The following is a 23,694-nucleotide window of genomic DNA, read 5'->3' on the forward strand; positions in this document are numbered from 1 at the left end:
CATTTTAAAATGATAAACAATATGTACTGATATGTTCTGAGTGAAGACTTTGTCAAGTTATCGGACAAATTTCTAATAGCCAATTTCGGTAACTGTACATGACTAAAGCAGTTCTTTATTTCAGTGTTTGTTTGATGTTGTGTAATTTTCCTGCACGTCATTTCAGTGCAATTTCAGCAGTATCACCAAATCCAAGTTTTTTTGTAAGACCAGTGAACGAAATAATAGTCCATCGGGCTGTTGTATGAATAAATGGGTTTCATGTATAAATGTGCTGGTCCGGTACCTGTTATAAACTTTCAACGCTTGTTTCAGGGAGGGAGCTATAGACAGACTGATAAAGCTGTACAAGATCACCGTCTACAAGACTGGGGTAAGTATGACTGGCCATTGGGATATAACCGGGTGGATTTCAGGTTAGAATTGGTCCCCTGCGACCTATACTGGTCGTACGAGGCAATGGGTCGGGTGGTCAGACTTGGTGACTTGGTTGGTTGTGTGTCATTGTACCACAAGGGCATGGATCTTTTCCCACAGCACAAATCACTGATTATCTGATCCAGGCTCAGATATTTGCAGGCTGCGGCATTAAACAACAACAAACAAACTAGTTATAGCTTTTTGGGATTGTGAGTCAAGTACCTCATGTTTGCCATAAACAGTGTTGTCAGACACTGCTGTGCGTAGGAGCTGACTGTCTGTGTGTCTGGTTGTGATGAAGCATCTGATATTTGGAAGCTCTGTCACCATGTGAGTTTTGCTTGTCTTGTACAGGGCTACTTGACGGACAGTGGAGTGGTGTCCTTGGAGAGAGTACAACTTGTCATGGCAGGTAAGTCTGTGGTTTAACAACAGGCAGTATCACTTTACAAAAAACAACAGGGTTTCAACAAAATTCCTCTCCAGTGTAAATTATTTTCTGCATTGAATGAAACTAATACATATAGGGCTATATCAGGATATTTAGCGTTCCCTTTGGAATCTAAGCGTGCCCACAAGTCGAAAGAATGCATTTGATCTGTCTTTAACACAATGAATGTTATTTCTTCATGAGCTGGATAATAAGCAGTTAAGAAGGTTGCCCCCTTCATTTCATAAGGATTGATAATATGCTTCTGAAATCCTGAATCTCAAGATTACTTTGTGAATAACATAGTGCATGAAGTGATGTACCTCTTAGTTTCACCAGAGTGGTAAACATCTGGGACCTGCATCACACTGGGATTTCTTCCCACATTAAGCTGACATGTAACAAACATAGGTGATCCAGAGGGGGGGTCCAGAGGAGGGGTTCAGGGGGTCAAGGGGTCTGGACCCCCTTCTTTTGAAAACCAAATGTGGTATGTTGTAGGCAGTAAAATTATCTGAGAGGGGATTTTTATATTTTGGACCCCTCCCTTTTAAAAATGCTGGATCCGTCCTTGACTAAAATACTGAGTACATGGTATCAGGTGTCTCACTCATTTATGTGAATATATGCTGTTTTGAATAAGCAAGCTAACTGAAGCATAAAACCAAGAGCTTATAGACTGCAGCTAGTTCCCTCAATTGTGTGGGATTCTTCTTCTTCCAGATCTGGGTCAAGTGGAAGATGAGATTTTCAAGAAGAGACGAGAAACAGAGGTAATGGTGCTCAGTTTACTCCTTGACGCGGGATGCAAGGCATCCTTTCTAGATCTAGATCTTCTTGTGTATCATTGTAACCATGGCATCCAGGGATGTTGTTCATGCTGTCAACCACTGGTTTACTTGGAGAAAATTCTTTACCAGCAGCTGTGACATGTTGACATCCACCATGTATCTGGAGATAGACCTGTGACACGGGAGGAGTCTACAGGGTGCTAGTGTTTCTCCAGATGACAATGCACGTCTTCATGGTACACGCAAGGCCATGTTCACTAATACATACTAAACATGTTTTCATTTGGTAAAAATGTCCAGTTTCACTTGACATGCATACTGATATGTTATTTGTGACAACATTGATGATTGATGATTGGTGATGGTGATGTTGATGGTGGTGAATGGTGATGATGATGATGATGATGATGATGATGATGATGATGGTGATGGTTTCACTTGACATGCGTACTGATATGTTATTTGTGACAACATTGATGATTGATGATTGATGATGGTGATGGTTTCACTTGACATGCGAACTGATATGTTATTTGTGACAACATTGATGATTGATGATTGATGATGGTGATGGTTTCACTTGACATGCGAACTGATATGTTATTTGTGACAACATTAATGATTGATGATTGATGATGGTGATGGTGATGGTGATGGTGATGGTTTCACTTGACATGCGTACTGATATGTTATTTGTGACAACATTGATGATTGATGATTGATGATTGATGATGGTGATGGTTTCACTTGACATTCGAACTGATGTGTTATTTGTGACAACATTAATGATTGATGATTGATGATTGATGATGGTGATGGTGATGGTGATGGTTTCACTTGACATGCATACTGATATGTTATTTGTGACAACATTGATGATTGATGATTGATGATTGATGATGGTGATGGTTTCACTTGACATGCATACTGATATGTTATTTGTGACAACATTGATGATTGATGATTGATGATTGATGATGGTGATGGTTTCACTTGACATGCGAACTGATATGTTATTTGTGACAACACTGATGATTGATGATGATGATGACAGTAGCAATAGTGTGTTTCTATTTATGTTTTGCCTGTTACCATTTCAGCTTGATTTCCGGAGACGTAACAAGGAGAAGAAGATGAGGATGAAACAGGTGAGTGAAGAGGCCTGAAGGCTTTCACACCTTCTGCTGTGTGAAGGCAGGACATGTGAGACATGACATTTGGAAATATAGTCTTCATAACTGTGAACATGTAAAACGAATGGTACTTTGGGACAAATTTGATGGAGTGATAAACAGAACTCATGTTTATCTTCAGCAACGACAAGGAGACCGACCGCGATGGATGGCAGGGGGACAGTTTGCACCAAAGGTAAATAGAGGAGACTTATTGCTTACTTCAAGATTGGACAAGGGCGTATTAGCAAACAGGACCCTAGAACGTCCAGGATTGATTTTTGTAGGATCCCATGACGATCTAGGGTAGATTAGATCCAAATACTTACTGTTTGAGATGATGCATGAGGATTGGGTGGCTACAGTGTCTGACCTGGCCGCTTGGGTGTCGGCAGATCTGGAAGGTGTGGATCAAGCTGTCACTCACTGGTTCACATGGCCCAGACTCTATCACATAAAGACTGCCATGATATAACTGGAACATTGCAGATTGTGGCATAAAACAACATTCACTTTGCTTGTTTATCACATGAAGTTATGAAACATATCTTTATTACTTGTGAAATAAAATTCTGACTTTGTTTAATTAACCTTCAAACAGTAGTTGTTCTTTGCTTGTGGATAAGATTAGGCAGTTGCGGAGATGAGCAATGATCTGAGCAATAGGAGACACCAAGCAGCATTGTAACCACCTGTGAGGATCCGGGGTAGAATAGGTCTTCAACAACCCATGCTTGTCATAAAAGGCGACTGACGGGATCAGGTGATCAGACTCGCTGACTTATCATCGATTCCATTTGGTTTGATCGATGCTCATGATGTCAATCACTTGATTGTCTGGTCCAGACTTGATTATTTACAGACCGCAGTCATACAGCTGGAATATTGCTGAGAGCGGTGGTAAACTACAAACAAACTAACAAACAAACCACCCAATCCTCACTTTGTTGATGGCTCTTGTTACTTTAATACAGTTGGGACCTAATCAGGCCCTTCTCCCATTTAATTGACTCATCCCTACAAAGATGCAAAAATTTACTTGACAATTATTTTTTCCATGTTTCTGGTACTTAAGAAAGTTGCATGAATGGGTTATCTTGCTTGATGGTTTGCAGCCTGTTGGCGATGGTGCATCTCCTGTGTCCAACCCACGACAGGAGGCCTACCAGATGAGAATGCAGCAGTCAGCATCGTACTCCACATCTAGTGGAGGCTCAGCCAATCAGAATGCCGCGGAGAATGGTGGGGAAAGTCGGGGAACGAAGCGAGGAGCATCAGCAGTGGAGGATGATGAAGAAGAGGAGGAGCCTAATGATGACGTCAAGTGAGGAGACATTTGTGCAGAACCCGTGACAATCCGGGTTAGAATAGGTCCTCAGCAACACATGCTTGTCATAAGAGGCGACTAATGGGATCAGGTGATCCGGCTCGCTGACTTGGTTGATGCATGTCATCGTATCCCAATTGCGTGGTTCGATGCTCATTGTTGTCTGGTTCCGACTCGACTATTTACAGAGTGTGGCATTAAACTACGAACAAACATTTGTGCAGACTCGTAAGCACTGGAGTTAACACTGAGTAGTCTAGTGGTTAAAGCATTCGCTTGACACGCCAAAGGTGCAGGTTTGATTCCCCACTTTGGGACTATGTTCTTTGAAACAATTCTTTTGGCTCAGCTGTTTGTACTGTTGCCATCAGGGAGAATTGTGGCGAATTCAACCAACACCTCAGTATGAGGAATGTTGTATTTCCCAGAATGTTCCGTGAGGGGAGGGCACCTAGATGATGTCCCACATTGTGCATGTCTTGAGTGTATTTACTGTGAGGTCTGTTGCTATCAAGGTGGTAATGGTGAACACTTTCTTGTTTGACAGACTATGGGAAGATGGCTGGAAAGATAGGTATTACAAATCCAAGTTTGACACTGATGCAAATGACATTGACTTCCGACATAAAGTGGTGAGTAGTGACTTTCTTGACCTTGCCTTGACCTCATGCTATCTTCCACAGTTTAGCCTGGCACAGATTTGATTATTTCCAGTTTCTTTAATAACGCAGAAATACTGCTGAGTGGCATGAAACAACAAACTAATCTATGTGTCTGGCTGCCTCTGTCCTGTCACACACTACGGCAGTAAGCTTTTGTTTCCATTGTTTCAGGCTCACCACTATGTGAGAGGACTGTGTTGGGTGTTGAGGTACTACTATCAGGTGAGTACTCATTCAGACTACATACAGACTCCATGCAGACTCCATACAGACTCCAGGCAGACAACATACAGACTCCATACAGACTCCAGGCAGACAACATACAGACTTCATACAGACTCCAAGCAGACAACATACAGACTTCATACAGACTCCAGGCAGACAACATACAGACTTCATACAGACTCCAAGCAGACAACGTACAGACTTCATACAGACTGCTCGCAGACAACGTACAGACTTCATACAGACAACAGACTGCATACATAAAGCATGCATACTGCATGCTGACTTCTTACAGACTACTTACGTACTGCATGCAGACTACTTACATACTGAATGCAGATTACATGCAGACTACTTACGTACTGCATGCAGACTACATGCAGACTACTTACATACTACTTACATACTGAATGCAGACTACTTACATACTGAATGCAGACTACAGGCAGACTACATGCAGACCACTTACGTACTGCATACATACTGTATGCAGACTACAGGCAGACTTCATACAGACTACATGCAGGCTACATGCAGACTAAAGGCAGACTTTATACAGACTTCATACAGACTTCATACAGACTACATACAGACTACATACAGATTACATACAGATTACATACATACTGAATGAAGACTACTTGCAGACTACTTGCAGACTACTTACATACTGAATACAGACTCCAAGCAGACAACATAGAGACTTCATACAGACTAGAGGCAGATTACATACAGACTGCATTCAAACTGCATACAGACTAAATGCAGACTACTTGCAGACTACATACATACTGCATTCAGACTACTTGAAGACTTTATACAGACTGCATACATATTGCATACAGACTACAGGCTGACAACATACAGACTGCATGCAGACTACTAGCAGACTACATACAAACTACAGGCAGACAACATACACACTGCATGCAGACTACATACGGACAGCGACTATGTTTGTCGTAAGAGACGACTAACGGGATTGGGTGGTCAGGCTCGCTGACTTGGTTGATGCATGTCATCTTATCCCAATTGCGTGGATCGAAGCTCATGATGTCAATCACTGGATTGCCTGGTTCAGACTTGATTATTTTACAGACCGCCGTCATACAGCTGGAATATTGCTGAGTGCGGCGTTAAACAACAAACAAACAAGCAAACAAAACATTTCTAACTTACGGACTACCAAAGATGGTTTCTCTTCTGACAGTTTGAGTAAAACTTGCAACATTAACATGATTAATGAGAATACTAGAGCAGGAACAGGTCATCTCTTTTAATGTTATGTTAACATTGACATATATGTGTGGTTGTCATGTGATGACAGCCGACATCTGCTACTGAATTAAGTTCACGCTGACTTGCTTTCAGGGCTGTGCTTCCTGGAAATGGTACTTCCCCTACCACTATGCACCATTTGCATCGGATTTTGTCAACATTGGTGACCTTCCCAACGACTTTGAGAGGAACACTGCACCTGTGAGTATTAGTCCATCGGATGCTTCATGCAGATTGACATGAATATTTATCACGTAACCCTCTCTCTGGATAAATGATATATCAGAGATATGATTTTGAGACAAACCCCCTGACACACCGCTTGGATGATTAGGGCTGTTATTTCTTCACTTGAACTGTGTTACAACTAATGGAAACTTTGTTGACCTGTTGACCTTTCCCCCGATCTTGGGGAATTAAGATTAAGAACTGTTCTGTAAGTCGATGGAGCAGTCAAATGTGTAATCATTATATGTACAAATTATGGTTTAGCAGTCAGTTTTACCTAGTAAAATTTGGAGAAGAAGTTTGTGAAATACCAACAAATAGCATGCTGGAAAGTTGGCATCCTGGTTGACCCTCATATACATGTACTGAATTGGGATATCAGGCTTTCTGGGTAGAGCTAGCACTGGCCAATGTTTGAAGTGTGTGCTCCTTGGAACAGATGATGGGTGTTCTAGGATGAAGCTAGGGCTCTAGCCCTGATCAACTTTTTTTTTTGTACATGTCATGTTTGATGTGTGTGCCTCCGTTACAGTTCCAGCCCCTGGAGCAGCTGATGAGTGTGTTCCCCGCGGGAAGCAAGCAGCATCTCCCCCTCACCTGGCAGACTCTCATGGAGGAACCGGTAAGCTGAACATTCAAGAGACACAATGTCTCTTATAATGTGTATCACTGTACCTTGTTCAAGGGATTCTTTTCCTGCTGTACCATTAGGATTCCAAGTTAGAATTGGTCCCCAGCATCCTATGTTTGACATATTTGGTGGCGGGGGGGGGAGACATTATGGATCGGCTTGTCAGGCCCTGTGACTTGGTTGATTGTGTGTCACCTAATGGTGTAGGATGGTACTCATCATATCGAACACTGGTTTGTCTGATCCAGACTTGATTATTTAAGGGCCACCTTTGTATAGCTTGAATATTGCTGAGCTTTGGCTAAACAACAAACCAACAAATCTTCCGACTGTTGATATGACTGAGTTGGATTAATATGTTCTGCTGACACATGAAGATCTATGCTTGTTATAAGAGGTGACTAATGGGATCGGGTGGCCAGGCTCTCTGACTTGGTTGATGCATGTCATCATATCCCAATTGTGTAGATTGATGCTCATGATGTCAATCACCGGATTGTGTTGTCCAGACTTGATTATTTACAGAGCACCATCATATAGCTGGAATATTGCGGCGAACAAACAAACATTAACATAATATGTTCTGCTAGTACTGTCATGATGGATGTCATTGTTTGAGGCACACAAATTACATTGTTGGAAATTGATGATAATGACATCAAAACCCTGCTCTACTCTGATTGTGGAAGAAAAACAGAAGGAAATACTTAAATTGCTTATCGAAACATTTCAATTATGTGTGTTTTTAAACAGATGTTTTATTCACGGTGTGTTTAAGAATTTTACATCACACTGTTCTTTTGACAATGCTAACTTCTTACTTTGTATGAAACTGTTGTTAAGTTCTACTATATTTGTTTCAGGAATCACCCATCATTGATTTCTACCCCACAGACTTCAAGATAGATTTGAATGGCAAGAAATACGCTTGGCAGGGTAAGAAATCGACTTGTTTTGAAGGGCAGTTGCTCAAGGGGATTGAATTGGGCAGGAACTATCCAAGTTCAAATTATGCTTTTGATGTATTATTTTGGGTGAACGGTGTATTTGTTATGTTCAAAGAATAGGCATTGATTCATTCCCTGCTGTCACTCATCATCAGGTTGCTTTGATGGAGTAGTTCATGCTCCTTACACCTGGCCTGATTCCTCACACCCATATGTCTGAAACTTGTAAGAGGGATTGTGTTGCCAACGTGAGCAGGATAGTGTTTGCGACCAGCAGTAATGTTCAGTGTATAGCAGTGTTCCTCAAGGATATACCAGATGTTAACCGGTAAATAAGGTGTGGGTTGTGATGTTCAAGAGGTGTCGGACACTGTTATTGGTTGAAATGTGGTATTCCATATTTCCTTTACCATAGTGCACACTTTCCCCCGGTAATAACAGCTGTGTAGAGGAGGGATGTGGAAATTACACACCTACAATGACAGGGTTAGAAATTAACAGTAGCCCTCTAGCCCGGGGCTGGTGTAAATTCCTGCGGGCTAGTACTAATTTCCTAACTTTCCCATTGTCAGAACATTACAAGGACATTTTACCTTTACCCAAGGCCTGGTTTTGTATTTGTGTTGATGTATGCAGTTTATACTGTAATTACACTATCTGGTTATAAACAGTGTACATTGCATATCTGGACTTGTGTCGCTCAGCATCAAGGGGATAAAACAAGTATTGGTTGGCAGGGAGTCAGTGTAGTGTGTGGGAGTGGGATAGCCATGTAGAACTGTATGGTATCTCACAGCCACACTCACACAGACACAGCCATGTATGTTTCTAAGTAAGTGCAATAATCTTGAGTTAAACCTCTTTTCACTGCACCTCCTGGTCATGGATTAACAATTCAGAAATCCTCACACAGAGCTGTTCTGTTTGTAGGTGTCGCTCTGTTGCCGTTTGTGGATGAGAAGAGGCTAAAGGAGGCCTTGAAGAGTGTGTATCCTGATCTCTCAGAGGCTGAACGTAAGTTGCTGTTTTTGTAATTGATATTTTATTTCCGAGTCCCTTTTGCAGCTATGACCAGACACCCAGGGTAGTTCCTGGCTAAGGAAGAAAAGGTACAGACAGTTTTAGACAATACATACAAGGTTATGAAATGGATTCCAGAAGCTATTGTTATGCAGGTTGATACTAAAAGTAGAATTGATGTTAGAGGTATGGATATTATGGACTCAGATTTATTTTAATATTGGACATTGACATAGACATTCATTCACACTCACATCCATTCACTATCTGTACTAAGCCATAAAATGTTTATATAATGACTTCAAAACATAAATTTAAGTAAACAAGCACAGTGTTCATATTAAATCGAGATCACTGAGCTCCAGAAGTAGACAGATCCAAATTAGCTGATGGTAGATTACCTACTTAACAATTCAATACTTCGATGCAGTCAGAGCTTGACTGTTGACAGAAGCTGTGAACTTTGTTTTTCACATGGTGGTCATGTCAGGAAGTGAAGATATTAATGATGGCTTAAGTCCTCATAAGTGTTTAAATTGTTCACTTGTTTGATGTTCTATTTTTTTAATATAGTTTTTAATTGTTGTTGTTTTGTTACCATTTCAATATTATATTTTTTATTGCGAAATGATGTACTGGATTTGAGGTGCCTCTTTTCCTACCTGTTTGAGTTTGAGTCACCATTGTTTGGCTCACCATGGTGTGTGTTTGTTTCAGGGAAGAGAAATGTCCGCGGCGATGATCGCTTGTTTGTGGGCTTCAACCATCCCTCCTACTCCCTGTTTGAGGGGCTCTACGAGGGTGGAGGAACCAGTGAGGTGAGGCCCTCATGGGGTTATAGTCTCAGTGGCATCAAGCAGCATATTTCAACTTCTTGAAGTACCCGATACATGTCATTGACTAAATCAGGATTGTGTACTCTTTAGGCCACGATAAATAAATTATAAGATTTTTTGGCACTTTTTACAAAAATGGGGGGGTTGGGGGTTAAAAATGAAGGAGAGGAAATGGGCTGGGGGTAGTTGGCCGGAGGGAGTAGCCTTTACTTGTCTCCAGTCTCCAACTGAATCTTTTAACTGAAAGATATAAAACAGTTTCCTTCTGTTGTTTTGTTAAAGCCTGTAGATTTGGATGCCGGTCTGTCTGAAGGAGTCTCAGGGAAAATCTGGTGTGATGAGTATGCAGTGCTAACCGGAGGGTAAGTCATTTACACTCATGTTCAGTTGTGTAGTATGTGGTGTCTCCTGCATGGCTCATTGCCACAACTAGATGTGGTATTTTGTAAAAGATGATATGTTGTAGTTGTATAATGTAAATTCAGTGTCCCTTTAGTACATTGAAGTTTATATTGTTTCAGTGTTGTGAGATCTATTCTGCCTGAACTGAAGGATGTCGAGGATAACAGAGCCATTGGGTGAGTCTACAGTCTGGAGTGTGGCATAATGCAGGGACTAAACAGGGGAGACAATCCATAACAGAGCCATTGGGTGAGGTGTCCAGTCTGGTGTGTGGCATAATGCAGGGACTAAACAGGGGAGACAATCCAGGATAACAGCCATTGGGTGAGGTATCCAGTCTGGTGTGTGGCATAATGCAGGGACTAAACAGGGGAGACAATCCATAACAGAGCCATTGGGTGAGGTGTCCAGTCTGGTATGTGGCGTAATACAGGGACTAAACAGGGGAGACAATCCATAACAGAGCCATTGGGTGAGGTATCCAGTCTGGTGTGTGGCGTAATACAGGGACTAAACAGGGGAGACAATCCATAAAAGAGCCATTGGGTGAGGTGTCCAATCTGGTGTGTGGCGTAATACAGGGACTAAACAGGGGAGACAATCCAGGATAACAGCCATTGGGTGAGGTGTCCAGTCTGGTGTGTGGCGTAATACAGGGACTAAACAGGGGAGACAATCCATAACAGAGCCATTGGGTGAGGTATCCAGTCTGGTGTGTGGCGTAATACAGGGATTAAACAGGGTAGACAATCCATAAAAGAGCCATTGGGTGAGGTGTCCAATCTGGTGTGTGGCGTAATACAGGGACTAAACAGGGGAGACAATCCAGGATAACAGCCATTGGGTGAGGTGTCCAGTCTGGTGTGTGGCGTAATACAGGGACTAAACAGGGGAGACAATCCATAACAGAGCCATTGGGTGAGGTATCCAGTCTGGTGTGTGGCGTAATACAGGGACTAAACAGGGTAGACAATCCATAAAAGAGCCATTGGGTGAGGTGTCCAATCTGGTGTGTGGCGTAATACAGGGACTAAACAGGGTAGACAATCCAGGATAACAGCCATTGGGTGAGGTGTCCAGTCTGGTGTGTGGCGTAATACAGGGACTAAACAGGGTAGACAATCCATAAAAGAGCCATTGGGTGAGGTGTCCAATCTGGTGTGTGGCGTAATACAGGGACTAAACAGGGGAGACAATCCATAACAGAGCCATTGGGTGAGGTGTCCAGTCTGGTGTGTGGCGTAATACAGGGACTAAACAGGGGAGACAATCCAGGATAACAGCCATTGGGTGAAGCGTAAAGTCTCGGGTTGTGGCATAACAGGGGAGACAATCCAGGATACCAGAACCATTGGACAAGTCTACATACAGTCTGTATTTCATAGGAAGGCCTAAAGTTTTGTATGAAACATATGTTGCTTCCAGAGTGCAAGATAGGACATACAAGCCCATTCACTCATTCATGCAAAAAGCTGAAACCTGCTGTCCCAGTTCTAGGGTTATTAAGACAGACAGGCCAACACAGAGATACCAACCCATTTAGACAATTGATACAAACCCATTTGGACAATCGATACAAAGGACTACTACAAATTACTCCATCATGATTGGTTTGAAAAATTGCAAAATATTAATGCCAAAAAAAGTTAATTAAGTTAATCCATACTTTTGACCATTGTTCAAACTTTCAGCAGACACGTCTCTTGTCGTTATTAGCGATGGCAGTAAGGGTTAAGGACCAAATGCAGGCTTAAGAAATGGGAGTAAAACAATTCAAGAATACACCATCAGTTTTCTGGTGTTTGAGGAATCACACAGTCATGACTAACATGCATTTTGTCATGGGATGTGTTCATGTTTTCCAAAGCTCATAAGGGCCATTTGATATATTGTTGAAATCTAGTGTTGGCATAACAAAGTAGACACAACTTATGGATAACAACTTCATTATTTTCTGGAAAGGTGATGTTTCGCTATAGACCCTTAAATCATTTGGCAAGCACCGTTGCTTGACAACGGTATAAGGATCTTTTCTGAAAAGTCGCCTTTATAGTATATAAAGAAGTTGTTATCCAGAAATATCCTACTTTGTCATCTGTCAACTTGTAAGTAATGCCTATCAAACAATCTGGTGCTGGCATCTCTGTTCATTCTTCCCTCTTTCACCAGTGTTCACTTCAAGGATCCCAAGTTTGATGAAGATCATCTCTTCCCTGCCAAGATCCTGCCTGGCGCCAAGTAAGTTCTTCCACCTTTTTAACCGTTCTAGACAACACATGAATATTATTTTCATGTAGTGGGGTGGCCTAGTTGTCAAAGTCACACTGAAGACCCAGGTTTGATTCTCCACATGAGTACAATGTCTGAAGACCCGTGAAGATCTGTGTAGAGAATAGGTCTTCGGCAACCCATACTTACAGTAAGAGGCAACTGTGCTTGTCGTAAGAGGCGACTAACAGAATCGAGTGGTCAGGCTAACGGACTTGGTTGATGAATGTCATTGTATCCCAAGTGTGTAGATTGATGCTCATGATATCAATCACTGGATTGTCTGGTCAAGACTCAATTGTTTACGGACTGCCATCATATAGGTGGAATATTGCTGAGTTTGATGTTAAACAACAAACAAACAAACAAACAATGCGTGAAACCCTGTTTCCACAGCATGCCTGATAAGGTCTTGAAGCCAGAGGACTTTGTGAAGATGTTCCGCAGCCAGCAGGAGCGAGGGCGTGGCCGGGGACGCGGTGGGTACCGTGGCGGAGGCCGGGGTGGGTTGGGCTATAGACCGCAGCTTGGCTTCACCCCCAACAGTGGCTACAGACAGGATAAAGACATTTCTTCAGCCCTCAGGATGATCAGGTCAGTACACTGCCAGGACACTGTGGAATGTGTCCTTTTCTTCACAAACATGTTGATATTCAATATATGGTTAGAGGCAAGAAGGCCTAGGCGACTATGCTTGTCGTAAGAGGTGACTAACAGGACCAGGTGGTCAGGCTAGCTGACTTGGTTGATGCATGTCATCGATCCTAATTGCGTGGATCAATGTTCATGATATCAATCACTGGATAGTCTGGTCCAGACTTGATTATTTACAGACTGCCGTCATATAGCTGGAATATTGCTGAGTGCAGCGTTAAATAACAAACCAACCAACTGGAGGCAAGTACCGTATTTTCGTGAGTATAGTGCACACTTTTTTTCCAAAAAACACAGCTGGGTAGAAGGGAGTGCACATTATACACGCCATGATGAGTTTTGATGTTTTTTTCCCCCAACGCAAAGACACTACTGTGAGCACGTAACTCCGGAAATACCATGTCAACAAATCCCTACTGAAGTACGCAAATTTATCATGTAATTACACTGCCTGGTTATAAAAAATGTTCATTGTATATCTGGACTTATGTTTGTAACTTATTTCATTAATTTTATTCAAAATTCCTTTTAATATTGTCTTAATTTATTTTGTCAAAATCGTATGTGACGCAATGGGAAGATCGCACAACTCACTATTATTAACAGCAACCATGGTCAGATTACCGCTATTGGCGCCTTCAAAAAACTTTAGTTGACACATAATGGATACATATATATCATAAATATGATATAAATAAATAAATAAATAAATATGAATAAGTTTAAAATGCTTTTATATAAATTTCTGACATCATTGACACCATAAACCAAAATAATTGAGAAAGTGTAACCTTAGTCTCTTGATGGCTGCCTTTATAAAACAGACTGCAGAGTAAAATACATTCTCCATGCGGGAATCCTGAGGCACAGTCCCAGTACCCCATCATGAGAGCCAACCAAATGGGGATCTGGTGGCTTCATGGTGATATAGATGAAAGCTCATGCCATCAACCATTGGTTTGGCTGGACCATAATTTTTATAGGCTGCTGTGATATAGCTGGAATATTGCTGACTGCAGCGTAAAACAAAACAAGCCACAAATCACCTCAAGAGACACGTTCTGTTACAGACATGAGAGCCAGGCCTACGGAGGTGGTCAGAACTTTGTCATGTCGTCCCAGAGCATGCATCACTCTCAGTATCATGGCGGCCGCAACTACGGAGGTAAGATGTCCGGAGAGTTTCATGTACTGTGTTTTGTCTAGGTCCTTCTCACATTCTTACATTCTTACATTCTTACATTGTGGCGACCTCAGCTCCTTGCTACAGACTTTCTTCTTGTAAAGGAAGGGGCCAAACATGGCTCTGAGAACCTAGCGGTTTATGGTGACAAACATTGTGACGGTGAGAGCCGTGCTGTTGACTGCAGACGGCTGGGGTACTTTTACGAGTTTGCTTCATACTGTTTTGTCAGACACTAGTGGCTTCACTCACGTCCACTGCTCAGCTGATTGTCAAGGTAATAAAAGAACTTTCAGTTATATGAACCGTCACAATGCGAACTGGGGAAACAGCTGTTGTGTTTGTGCTATTAGTGGTGCTTTTATTGGTGCTTCGTTCGATTGTGTGAGCAAGAGTTACTCCCCTTGCACCACATTTTGCTGCCTCGCACTGAGGAATTTACTGATCAATACACGCAGACGATTCAGCTTGCATATTGTTGTATTGTATGGTGTTTAAAAAGATCAAACATTGATCAATCATCTTAGACATCACAAGATAACATAGTTGGAGTCAGATTTGTGCCAGTAAATGGTAAAAATTCATGTTTATGAATTTTCTTCTCCGAACCTCTAGACCCAGAGAGGTGTATCTTTATGAGAATGACAGTGTCAGTGAAAATAGATTATCGTTCATTTCAGAAACAGCTTTGTCAAAATTAGTGATACTAACATGAATATTTGTAACCATAGAAATGAAACATTACATTGATTGATTACACTGGATTGTCTCGTTGACTTAATGATTTAGATGCCACCATCATATAATGTAATAGTGCTGAGAGCGGCATGAAACAACAAACACTGTTTCAACCACGTGCTACGGGGTGATTTCAAAATTAACGGTTAACTCATAAATTGGTTTGTACAGAACTAAATTGTGAAGTCAGTAAATGACCGCATACGATCAATGAGTAATAACAAAATTATGTTGAAACACACAGTTTTAGGTCTACAATCACAAAAGGCAATACAATGTGTCATAATTGGTCCCAGCAATAAGAAGCAAGTCCAACAATATATGTCAGTGAATGTCTCATGAATGTCCCAAATTTTTACTGTCGAATGTCTTTAAACAGGCCTGTTTTTGTTCTTTGGCAGGAATTAGTTTTTTGTAGATAAGACAAGTCTGGTCGTTCAAGGCCTTCAATCGCCCTTGTGTTGCTTGTATAGGTACAGCCAGCCTTTTAGAAACTTTCCAATCCAGAGACTCCTTGAGTGATCAAGCCTGCCATGTTTATTTAAAACAAGGGGAGGTAACTCTGAATTCAACTTATTCGATTCCGCCGACAACCCTCGACCATTTTTACCAGCGTTTCAATCATTTGCTCTGACTGACAATAACTACAAATAAACATACAACAATATCAACTGCCACATAACAGAAGCCAGCATGCCTTGTGAGTTAGATACTGATACAACTCACACTTGTTTTTATCATTAGATAAGAAACAAAGCCCAAGTCTCAGCGCTCCAGATAAGCTTTTGTGGGTATTTTACCCATGCATTTTAAAATCATTGGGTATCAGTAATTCTATCTGGGTATTCAAATTTCTGTTACCCACTAGATTTACACATGTGGGTATTTAAGTTAAATATTTAAAAACGCTATTCATCTAGTCCCTGCAAACTGGTGTCGTGTGGGTTCGAGAGCTTTATAGGACTCAAAAATACCACGATACTTCCACAAGAAAGTGTGATGGCAAATGATCATGATGTATCATCGTGGGGTTTGGCAAGGTTGACGGAATGCCCGTTTATAATTTTAAAATAAGTTGCTGATTTGCTAATCGAATACGCAGGGTTACTTCACAATATTTTGATGATACGCACAAGTTTTATTTTTGTAGCGTATGTGTAATGTTTTCGTTGCGTATTTGATACGCTTGGATTTTGTTTTACTGCATATTTCTGCATTTCTGATGCGTATTTTACGCAGATACGCAGCTTATCTGGAGCTCTGAGTCTGTTACACTTTTATAGCCCTGTGTCTAGATTTTCAGAACGATCTTAGCTACGATAAATCTTAACAACTTACGTTCAAAGATAAGATATCTTAAGTTTAAGATAGGTTACATTTTCGAAACTATCGTAAACCTGTCGCAGATCGCACAAAAATACGACAGCTATCGTAACTCTGACAGAGAACTCATTTGTGAGATTGAAAAAGCAGGGCTGAAAATACAACAACATGGAGAAGGGACACGGAATTCATGATCACATTGTCAGGTCACACTGTTTGACACGCAACTATTTGAGTGAAATTCTGTACAATCCTACATATGTCCTATATGTAGACGTTTTGTTCTTATGATAAATGATGCCATGACTACCCGAACAAGAACATTTCTGACGTGAAATCATTGATAAATTACTGGCACTACCATGTAATGGTTAGTGTTACGTAGAGGAAAATGTCCGAGTAACTCTCAATTCCTTAAAAATAATGGCGCATTTTAAGGAATGGAGAGTTACAAGGATATTCCCCTACTTAAATTTTAAAACTCATCCCTACTTTCACACTTTGACAAAATATTCTGTTGTAGAAAATATTTGAAAAATACACCAGAACTCTTTGTTGTCTTTATTTATGCTGCGTGAGTCGCCCTTGCGTGATGCACAAGGAATGCGTTCTCTGCCGCTGATGCACGTGCGCCAAGCTCCGTTGCGAGCTAACATTTACAATGCATGGTACACGGCTCTTCATAATTTTGTTGGGTCCTAAACTAGTATTTATCAATCGCTTGCACATTGTTAATACTTGCTGACAGGAATAATAGGAAATATAGAGCCACGAACAAGGATATATATATATATTTCCTGATTTGTTTTTTCTCGCCAAAGGTTTATGTAAACCTATTGCTATAAATATGAACATTGTTGTAGGTAACCTGCTCTAACACCGTATTATGTACATATTATTTTTAGCTTTCTAGCATTATGCAAAATTATGGAAATATTTAATAATTAATTTCACATGATTCCCTCATCTGCCGCCGTAGTTGAGGTTGACAATTACACGTTCTCAAATCAATGGGGGTTCGAAGCCCCCTGGTGACATATGTTTTTCGGAAAGAGATCATAATTATTTATAGTCAATAAATGTTAAAAATAGTTCCGTCTATTCCAAATGGACATTAATTCAAATGCTGGTGCAAGATAATGTATGGTTGACAAACAACTCTCCATTCCTGGAAAATAATGGAGACGTCACAGAAGTGTTTTAACATGCGAGGAACCAATCTGATATACTTGGTATCAGGATCCGATATATATGCAAATGAGGCACCCTAAGAGGAACTACTTTAACAAGCTCCATGCATTGATGCAAGGTATGTTGCTCAATAAACTGTTGCTCTCAGATAGTCTAGATAGTTTTTCCCAATGTATTGATGTTTCTGTTCACAAATATTGGCACTATGTGATACTAAATCATGGCTCTAGCATTGTGTTTATGATGTGGTTTCTAAAGATACTTCAGTGAATAAAGGGGCGGCCGGGTAGCCTAGTGGTTAAAGCATTTGCTCGTCACCCTGAAGACCCGGGTTTGATTCCTGACATGGGTACAATGTGTGAAGCCCGTTTCTGGCGTCCCCCCGCCGTGATATTGCTGGAATATTGCTAAAAGACGGCCAAAAACCATACTCACTAACTCACTTCAGTGAATGAAATAACACAGTAAGCACAGGTAATTTAAGAATGACGTATGATACAAAGAGTTTACCCTTGTGTTTTTCCACATCGTAATTTCATTTATCAGGAACTAAAAATATGCAAGCCTTTGGTGAGCACAATACACTTTTTAATCCTAATATACTACTCAAAAGAAGTTAAAGAACACACATTTTTTTTTCCATAGGATTATAGTTAATCTGTCATGACATAAAAGATAAACTGTAGTGATTTGAAAAAACTGTTCTTTAAGTAGTATATGTGCTATTTATAGTAAGGAAACACTTACCTAATCACCTATGTGTGTAAATAACAAAGAACAAGGGTACATAACTCTAGGGCTGGCTGTCGAGACATATCATATAGATCAATAATCGTTAACTACCGGGTAAATATCAATCAATTATCAATAAATATATCGGAGAAGCAGCTTTGAGCAAATACACACACAAAATTTCCCAAGGAAATCAACATATTTCACTCCACTGGTGAGTGGTGGCACATTTATGCAGAGATTACTTTGTTGACATTTGAGACATAACAAAAAACAGCTACTTCCCATCTTTAGCAATTGACATTATTGACAATAACAGTTCTGTTTGGGTAAATCTAAATTTATTTCATCACAATAGTTTTTGTGAGATATTATCGATGACACAATTTTTATATTGATAATCCTTTATATTTTTCTCCATCGATGATAATTCCGATAATCAATCTTTTTTTTGCCTACGTTACTCAACTGATTATAATCCATACACACTCGTAAATCAGCACACACCACTTCCCTCCCATTAACATAAAGCAGGTGCAGATTGGGATTGAACCCTCAGTTGTCTCCACCTCTTGTCAGAACATGTCTGTTACTTGCTAAAGCCAGTGAAGATTGCAGACCAGAGCAGGCCCCCAGTGAAACTAGAAACTAGTTCTGCAACATGATGTATCCGCTGTTTGTTTATTGTTTGCAGTGAGCAATATTCCAGTTATACCACAGCACCCTGTATATTATCATTTCCCAGATGACCGATGGAGACCTGTGTTGGAACCGGCTGTCACATTCTCTTGATCAACTGAATCTAATCTCGGTGACATGGTTGATTGCGGTTCAGTTTTCATCATGGCTTGATGATGTGGGATGTTCCTTATGGCATCTACTATGGTTTGCTTGATCCGTCCTCGATCATTTTAGTCTGCCAGGATATAGCTGGAATATTTCAGACTGGCGTAAAACAACATTCACTCATTGAGTTGGGGTGGTTTCAGAGGCCTCTGGACTATTGCAGTAGTAGTGTGATACTTACAAACGGCATTGGGACACTATGCTGTCAACCAAAATGTTTATGCTGCCTTGACACTGCTGGAATATGGTGGTGTAGAATAACTCACTCACTCACTCACCCTCAACAACTTAATAAAAGTAGGGATGGTGGGGTAGCCTAGTGGTTAAAGCTTTCGCTCATCCGACCAAAGACCTTGGTTTGTGTGAAGCCACTCACTCACTCACTCACTCACTCACTCACTCACTCACTCACTCACTCACTCACTCACTCGATTGCTGGAATATTACTAAAAGCGGCGTTAAACAATACTCACTCACTAAATAAACTAATACTTGAGAAATTTGAACAAGGAATACTAAAAAAATACTTTAAATGAACAATTTTAAAACGAATAAAAGATATTTTACAATATTAATCATTTTATCATGATTGGAGTCTGTTCTGTTCTTCATTAATTTAGAACTCTTTAAAGAACGGGAAAAAACAAATGGTTATTTAGATGAAGATGGATATTGTTAATTATTATTTGTAACTTACTTAATTAAAAATGAATGAATAGTGTTAAGATCAATCCAGTTTACCATGTAGCAGGCCTAAGGAGGGTTGAAGAGTTGTGATCACGCTGAACAAGGGATGAAGATGAACGCTACCCCTTGTGGCCTGTGAATGGCCTTCCAACCCCCATTGAGGCTGTACAGGCCTGTGAATGAGCTGTGGAAATCATTGACACAAGTTTAAAGATATGATTGAGAAATATTTGAAGATAAGTTCTAGTGTTGATTGCTGGGGCTGTGTAGGAGACTGGCGATGACGCTGGAGCGTTATCGTGGTCGTGTTAGCTGATGGAGAGATGTACTCACAGATAAGGGGCAGATAACTCTGAATGGAGTCATGTAGATGATGTTGGGCGCCCCTTGACATCACTGATGACATACAGATTCATTCAAGGCTCCTGGGTCACTGTGACCTGAGAACATTGTTTGAGCTTGGTAAAGAAACTTGTCATTCTGTTTCTTTGTAAATATTTTTTTTTTCCCCTTCCTTTTTTGAAGTGGTAAAATATTCATTGAAATGAATGCTATTTTTAAAATTCTTATTTATGTCAACTAACTGTTCATAAGTTTGTTTAAAAATACACTATTCTGTCACTGGTATCAAAGATATTGATTGTATTTTCAGTAGCAAAAACACTCCAAACACTCTTTCTTTTATGTCAGCATAATTCTTCTTGAAAAAAAGCCTTTTACACTTGTCATGTCCAAGAGTTATTATTAGGACATGCAGTAGCCCAGTAGTTGAACCGTTTGCCTGTCATGCCAGGACCAGGTTTGAATCCCAAAATGGGAACAATAAACTCGTCCCCATCATGGGTGGAATGTTGCATAAAACCCAGCTCAATGACTCGCCCACTTTCCTAATTAGGCTTGTCCTTCAAGCGGCTGGTCCTGGCTGTACAGAGTTGTGTCCCTTAGGCGGGCCAGGAACCTGTGGTTGTGGGTTAAGATCCCAGATTAACCTCAATCATGTTTCGAGGAATTTCACCACCATGCCCAAAAGCTTTACACCTGCATCACTTTCCTCCTACATTAATCTCACACGCATCATTCAACACAACTCTCTCTCATTCACTTTTGGTGTCTCCCCCATGGTTGGGATATTCCTATTATTGGAGTGAACCCCAACTCACTCTCTCACTCACTCGGTGGAGGATGATGATGAAGAGGAGGAGCCTAATGATGATGTCAAGTGAGGAGACATTTGTGCAGAACCCGTGAAGATCCGGGGTAGAATAGGTCTTCAGCAACCCATGCTTGCCGTAAAAGGCGACTATGCTTGTCGTAAGAGGCAACTAATGGGATCAGGTGGTCAGGCTTGCTGACTTGGTTGATGCATGCCATCGTATCTCAGTTGCGTGGATCGATGCTCATGATGTCAATCACTGGATTGTCCGCGATTATTTACAGACCACCGTCAGCATGCTCAGGCTCCTTCTAACTATTCTGGAGATGGTAAAACATGTAAAACCATGTAAGCCATGTAAGCCATGTAAAACAGTTATTCGCCTTACAGCTCCCTAAGCCGTGAATGTGTTGAAGAATATCATTGATACAGATAATCTCAGATTAAGCATACATGTTCTCAATTAAGGAACAAGCAGGATCTAGCACTGGCATCGAGATGCACTTCAATGTCATTGACAACTTACACAATGGTCGAGATACTCTCGGGGCGTTCAGGGTCATCTGACCTTCACCTTCATGTATATGATGACCTTCACATTGATCTTGTTGCATGTATCAATGACTGTAAGGATGCCTAGTCTTGTTGTGATGGTGCATGTTTGTACACGGTAAGGCAAGCTAGATAGGAGTGAAAGCATCAAGAATGAATTCTGTTGAAGTAGTCTGAGCAATCTGCATTGTGTCGGATATCTTGTCAGTATGGTTTTTTAAGGTGCACTGCATGGGTACATTTTTTCAAAAGTTTGGACACATATGATATCAATTTTGATTTGCTAAATTAAATAATTAATGGTCTTTAAATATATTCATGATTTTGAAGAAAAGAAATTCATTGCTAAGCAGATCGGTAAATATCAGAGTGGTAAATGCTGGAGACCTGCTTCACCTGAGGCTCTCCTCCCTCACCAAGCAGACCCGTGAAGATCCGAGTTAGAATAGGTCATGCTTGCTGTTTTTGGCAACTATGCTTGTCGTAAGAGGCAACTAATGGGATCGATTGGTCAGGCTCGCTGACTAGGTTGATGCATGATATCGTATCCCAATTGCGTAGATCGATGCTCATGATGTCAATCACTGGATTGTCTGGTCCAGGCCTGATTGTTTACAGACCGCCATCATATAGCTGGAATATTGCTGAGTGCGGCGTAAAACAACAAACAAACAAACAAACCCATACTAAGCAGGAGCCATGATACAACTGGAATACTGTGCTTGTCTCCTTGTCTCCTTGTGGAGATTCCTGGTTAGAATAGGTCCCCTGGCAACCTATGCTTGTCTCCTTGTCTCGTTCTGGAGATTCCGGGTTAGAATAGGTCCCCCGGCAACCTCTGCTTGTCTCCTTGTCTCATTCTGGAGATTCCTGGTGAGAATAGGTCCCGTGGAGATTCCAGGTTAGAATAGGTCCCCCGCAACCTGTGCTTGTCTCCTTGTCTTCTGGAGAGTCCTGGTAAAAGGAGGTCTCCAGCAACCTTTGCTTGTCTCCTTGTGGGGATTCCTGGTTAGAATAGGTCCCGTGGAGATTCCAGGTTAGAATAGGTCCCCCGCAACCTGTGCTTGTCTCCTTGTCTTCTGGAGAGTCCTGGTAAAAGAAGGTCTCCAGCAACCTTTGCTTGTCTCCTTGTGGGGATTCCTGGTTAGAAAAGTGCCCTGCCACCCATGCTTGTCGTGCAAGGCGACTCAATGTATTGGGTGGACAGACTTCATGATTTTGTTGATTGTGTGTCATCGTACCCAAAAAATACATAACGCATAAAAATACACATAACATTGCTCATACTATCAATCACCGGATTTGCATTTTCACACTCTGTTATGTAAGGGACGTATCTTATAGCTGGAATATGGTGGAGTGCAGAGTCAAACCGCACAAACAAAACAAATCTTTTTATATCAAAGTACGGATAGCTTTACATATTTGATGGTCTCCTTCACTGTACTTGAATCCCACAATGTTAATATCCATGCTCTCTCTTTCTCTCTTATCTTTCTTCCCCCTCCACAGGAAACCCTTACTCTGTGATGTATATTTAACCAGTTTGTTCTACTGTATACACATCATTGTATAACCCTGCTCACTATGACGAACAAGCCTTAGAGATCCTATTACCCTTGTCAGCTTGACACAGAAGTGCCACACCACGGGGACATGTTCCTGCTTTTGCCTCCCATTGATACAGTGTAGCCAACATGGAGTGTGCCAGCGATGGGGACATAGACAGGAGATAGAGAGATGGGAGGGGTACAGCGACAGTTTGCTGGAGCTTGTGGGTGGGCTGTTGTACCTTCTACAACATGACCCCCGCCGTCTTGGGTTAACCCAAGAAAGTCCGACAAGAGGAGTTTAATAGGCACACACTCACACCATCTGTCTATCATGGGGGTAGCGGCAAACTTGAAGATAAATTACTAACGTTGCCAATTTCCTCATATTGTTTCTCAGCCCAATACTCTTTGAAAGATGCTGTGAATTTGAGTGACAGATAATATT

The 23,694-nt window shown here is 41.1% G+C and overlaps 1 protein-coding gene across 1 annotated transcript in view; it reads left to right on the plus strand.

The window, feature by feature from the left end:
• The window catches only part of LOC124132351 (5'-3' exoribonuclease 2-like), a 62,298-nt gene that overhangs the window by 12,593 nt on the left and 26,011 nt on the right, over positions 1–23,694 (plus strand). The window contains exons 13-30 of the mRNA XM_048403234.1: positions 316–373; positions 775–832; positions 1,574–1,623; positions 2,742–2,789; positions 2,956–3,009; positions 3,929–4,137; positions 4,688–4,772; positions 4,974–5,024; positions 6,399–6,506; positions 7,066–7,155; positions 8,028–8,100; positions 9,042–9,125; positions 9,849–9,949; positions 10,250–10,329; positions 10,489–10,545; positions 12,539–12,607; positions 13,034–13,231; positions 14,362–14,456. Of these exons, the coding sequence (XP_048259191.1) occupies positions 316–373; positions 775–832; positions 1,574–1,623; positions 2,742–2,789; positions 2,956–3,009; positions 3,929–4,137; positions 4,688–4,772; positions 4,974–5,024; positions 6,399–6,506; positions 7,066–7,155; positions 8,028–8,100; positions 9,042–9,125; positions 9,849–9,949; positions 10,250–10,329; positions 10,489–10,545; positions 12,539–12,607; positions 13,034–13,231; positions 14,362–14,456 (1,568 nt within the window). The remainder of the gene's footprint in view (positions 1–315; positions 374–774; positions 833–1,573; positions 1,624–2,741; positions 2,790–2,955; positions 3,010–3,928; positions 4,138–4,687; positions 4,773–4,973; positions 5,025–6,398; positions 6,507–7,065; positions 7,156–8,027; positions 8,101–9,041; positions 9,126–9,848; positions 9,950–10,249; positions 10,330–10,488; positions 10,546–12,538; positions 12,608–13,033; positions 13,232–14,361; positions 14,457–23,694) is intronic.

Source organism: Haliotis rufescens, unplaced genomic scaffold, assembly GCF_023055435.1.
Source record: "Haliotis rufescens isolate VD_foot unplaced genomic scaffold, xgHalRufe1.0.p SCAF_3, whole genome shotgun sequence".
Taxonomy (NCBI): Eukaryota; Metazoa; Mollusca; class Gastropoda; order Lepetellida; family Haliotidae; genus Haliotis; species Haliotis rufescens.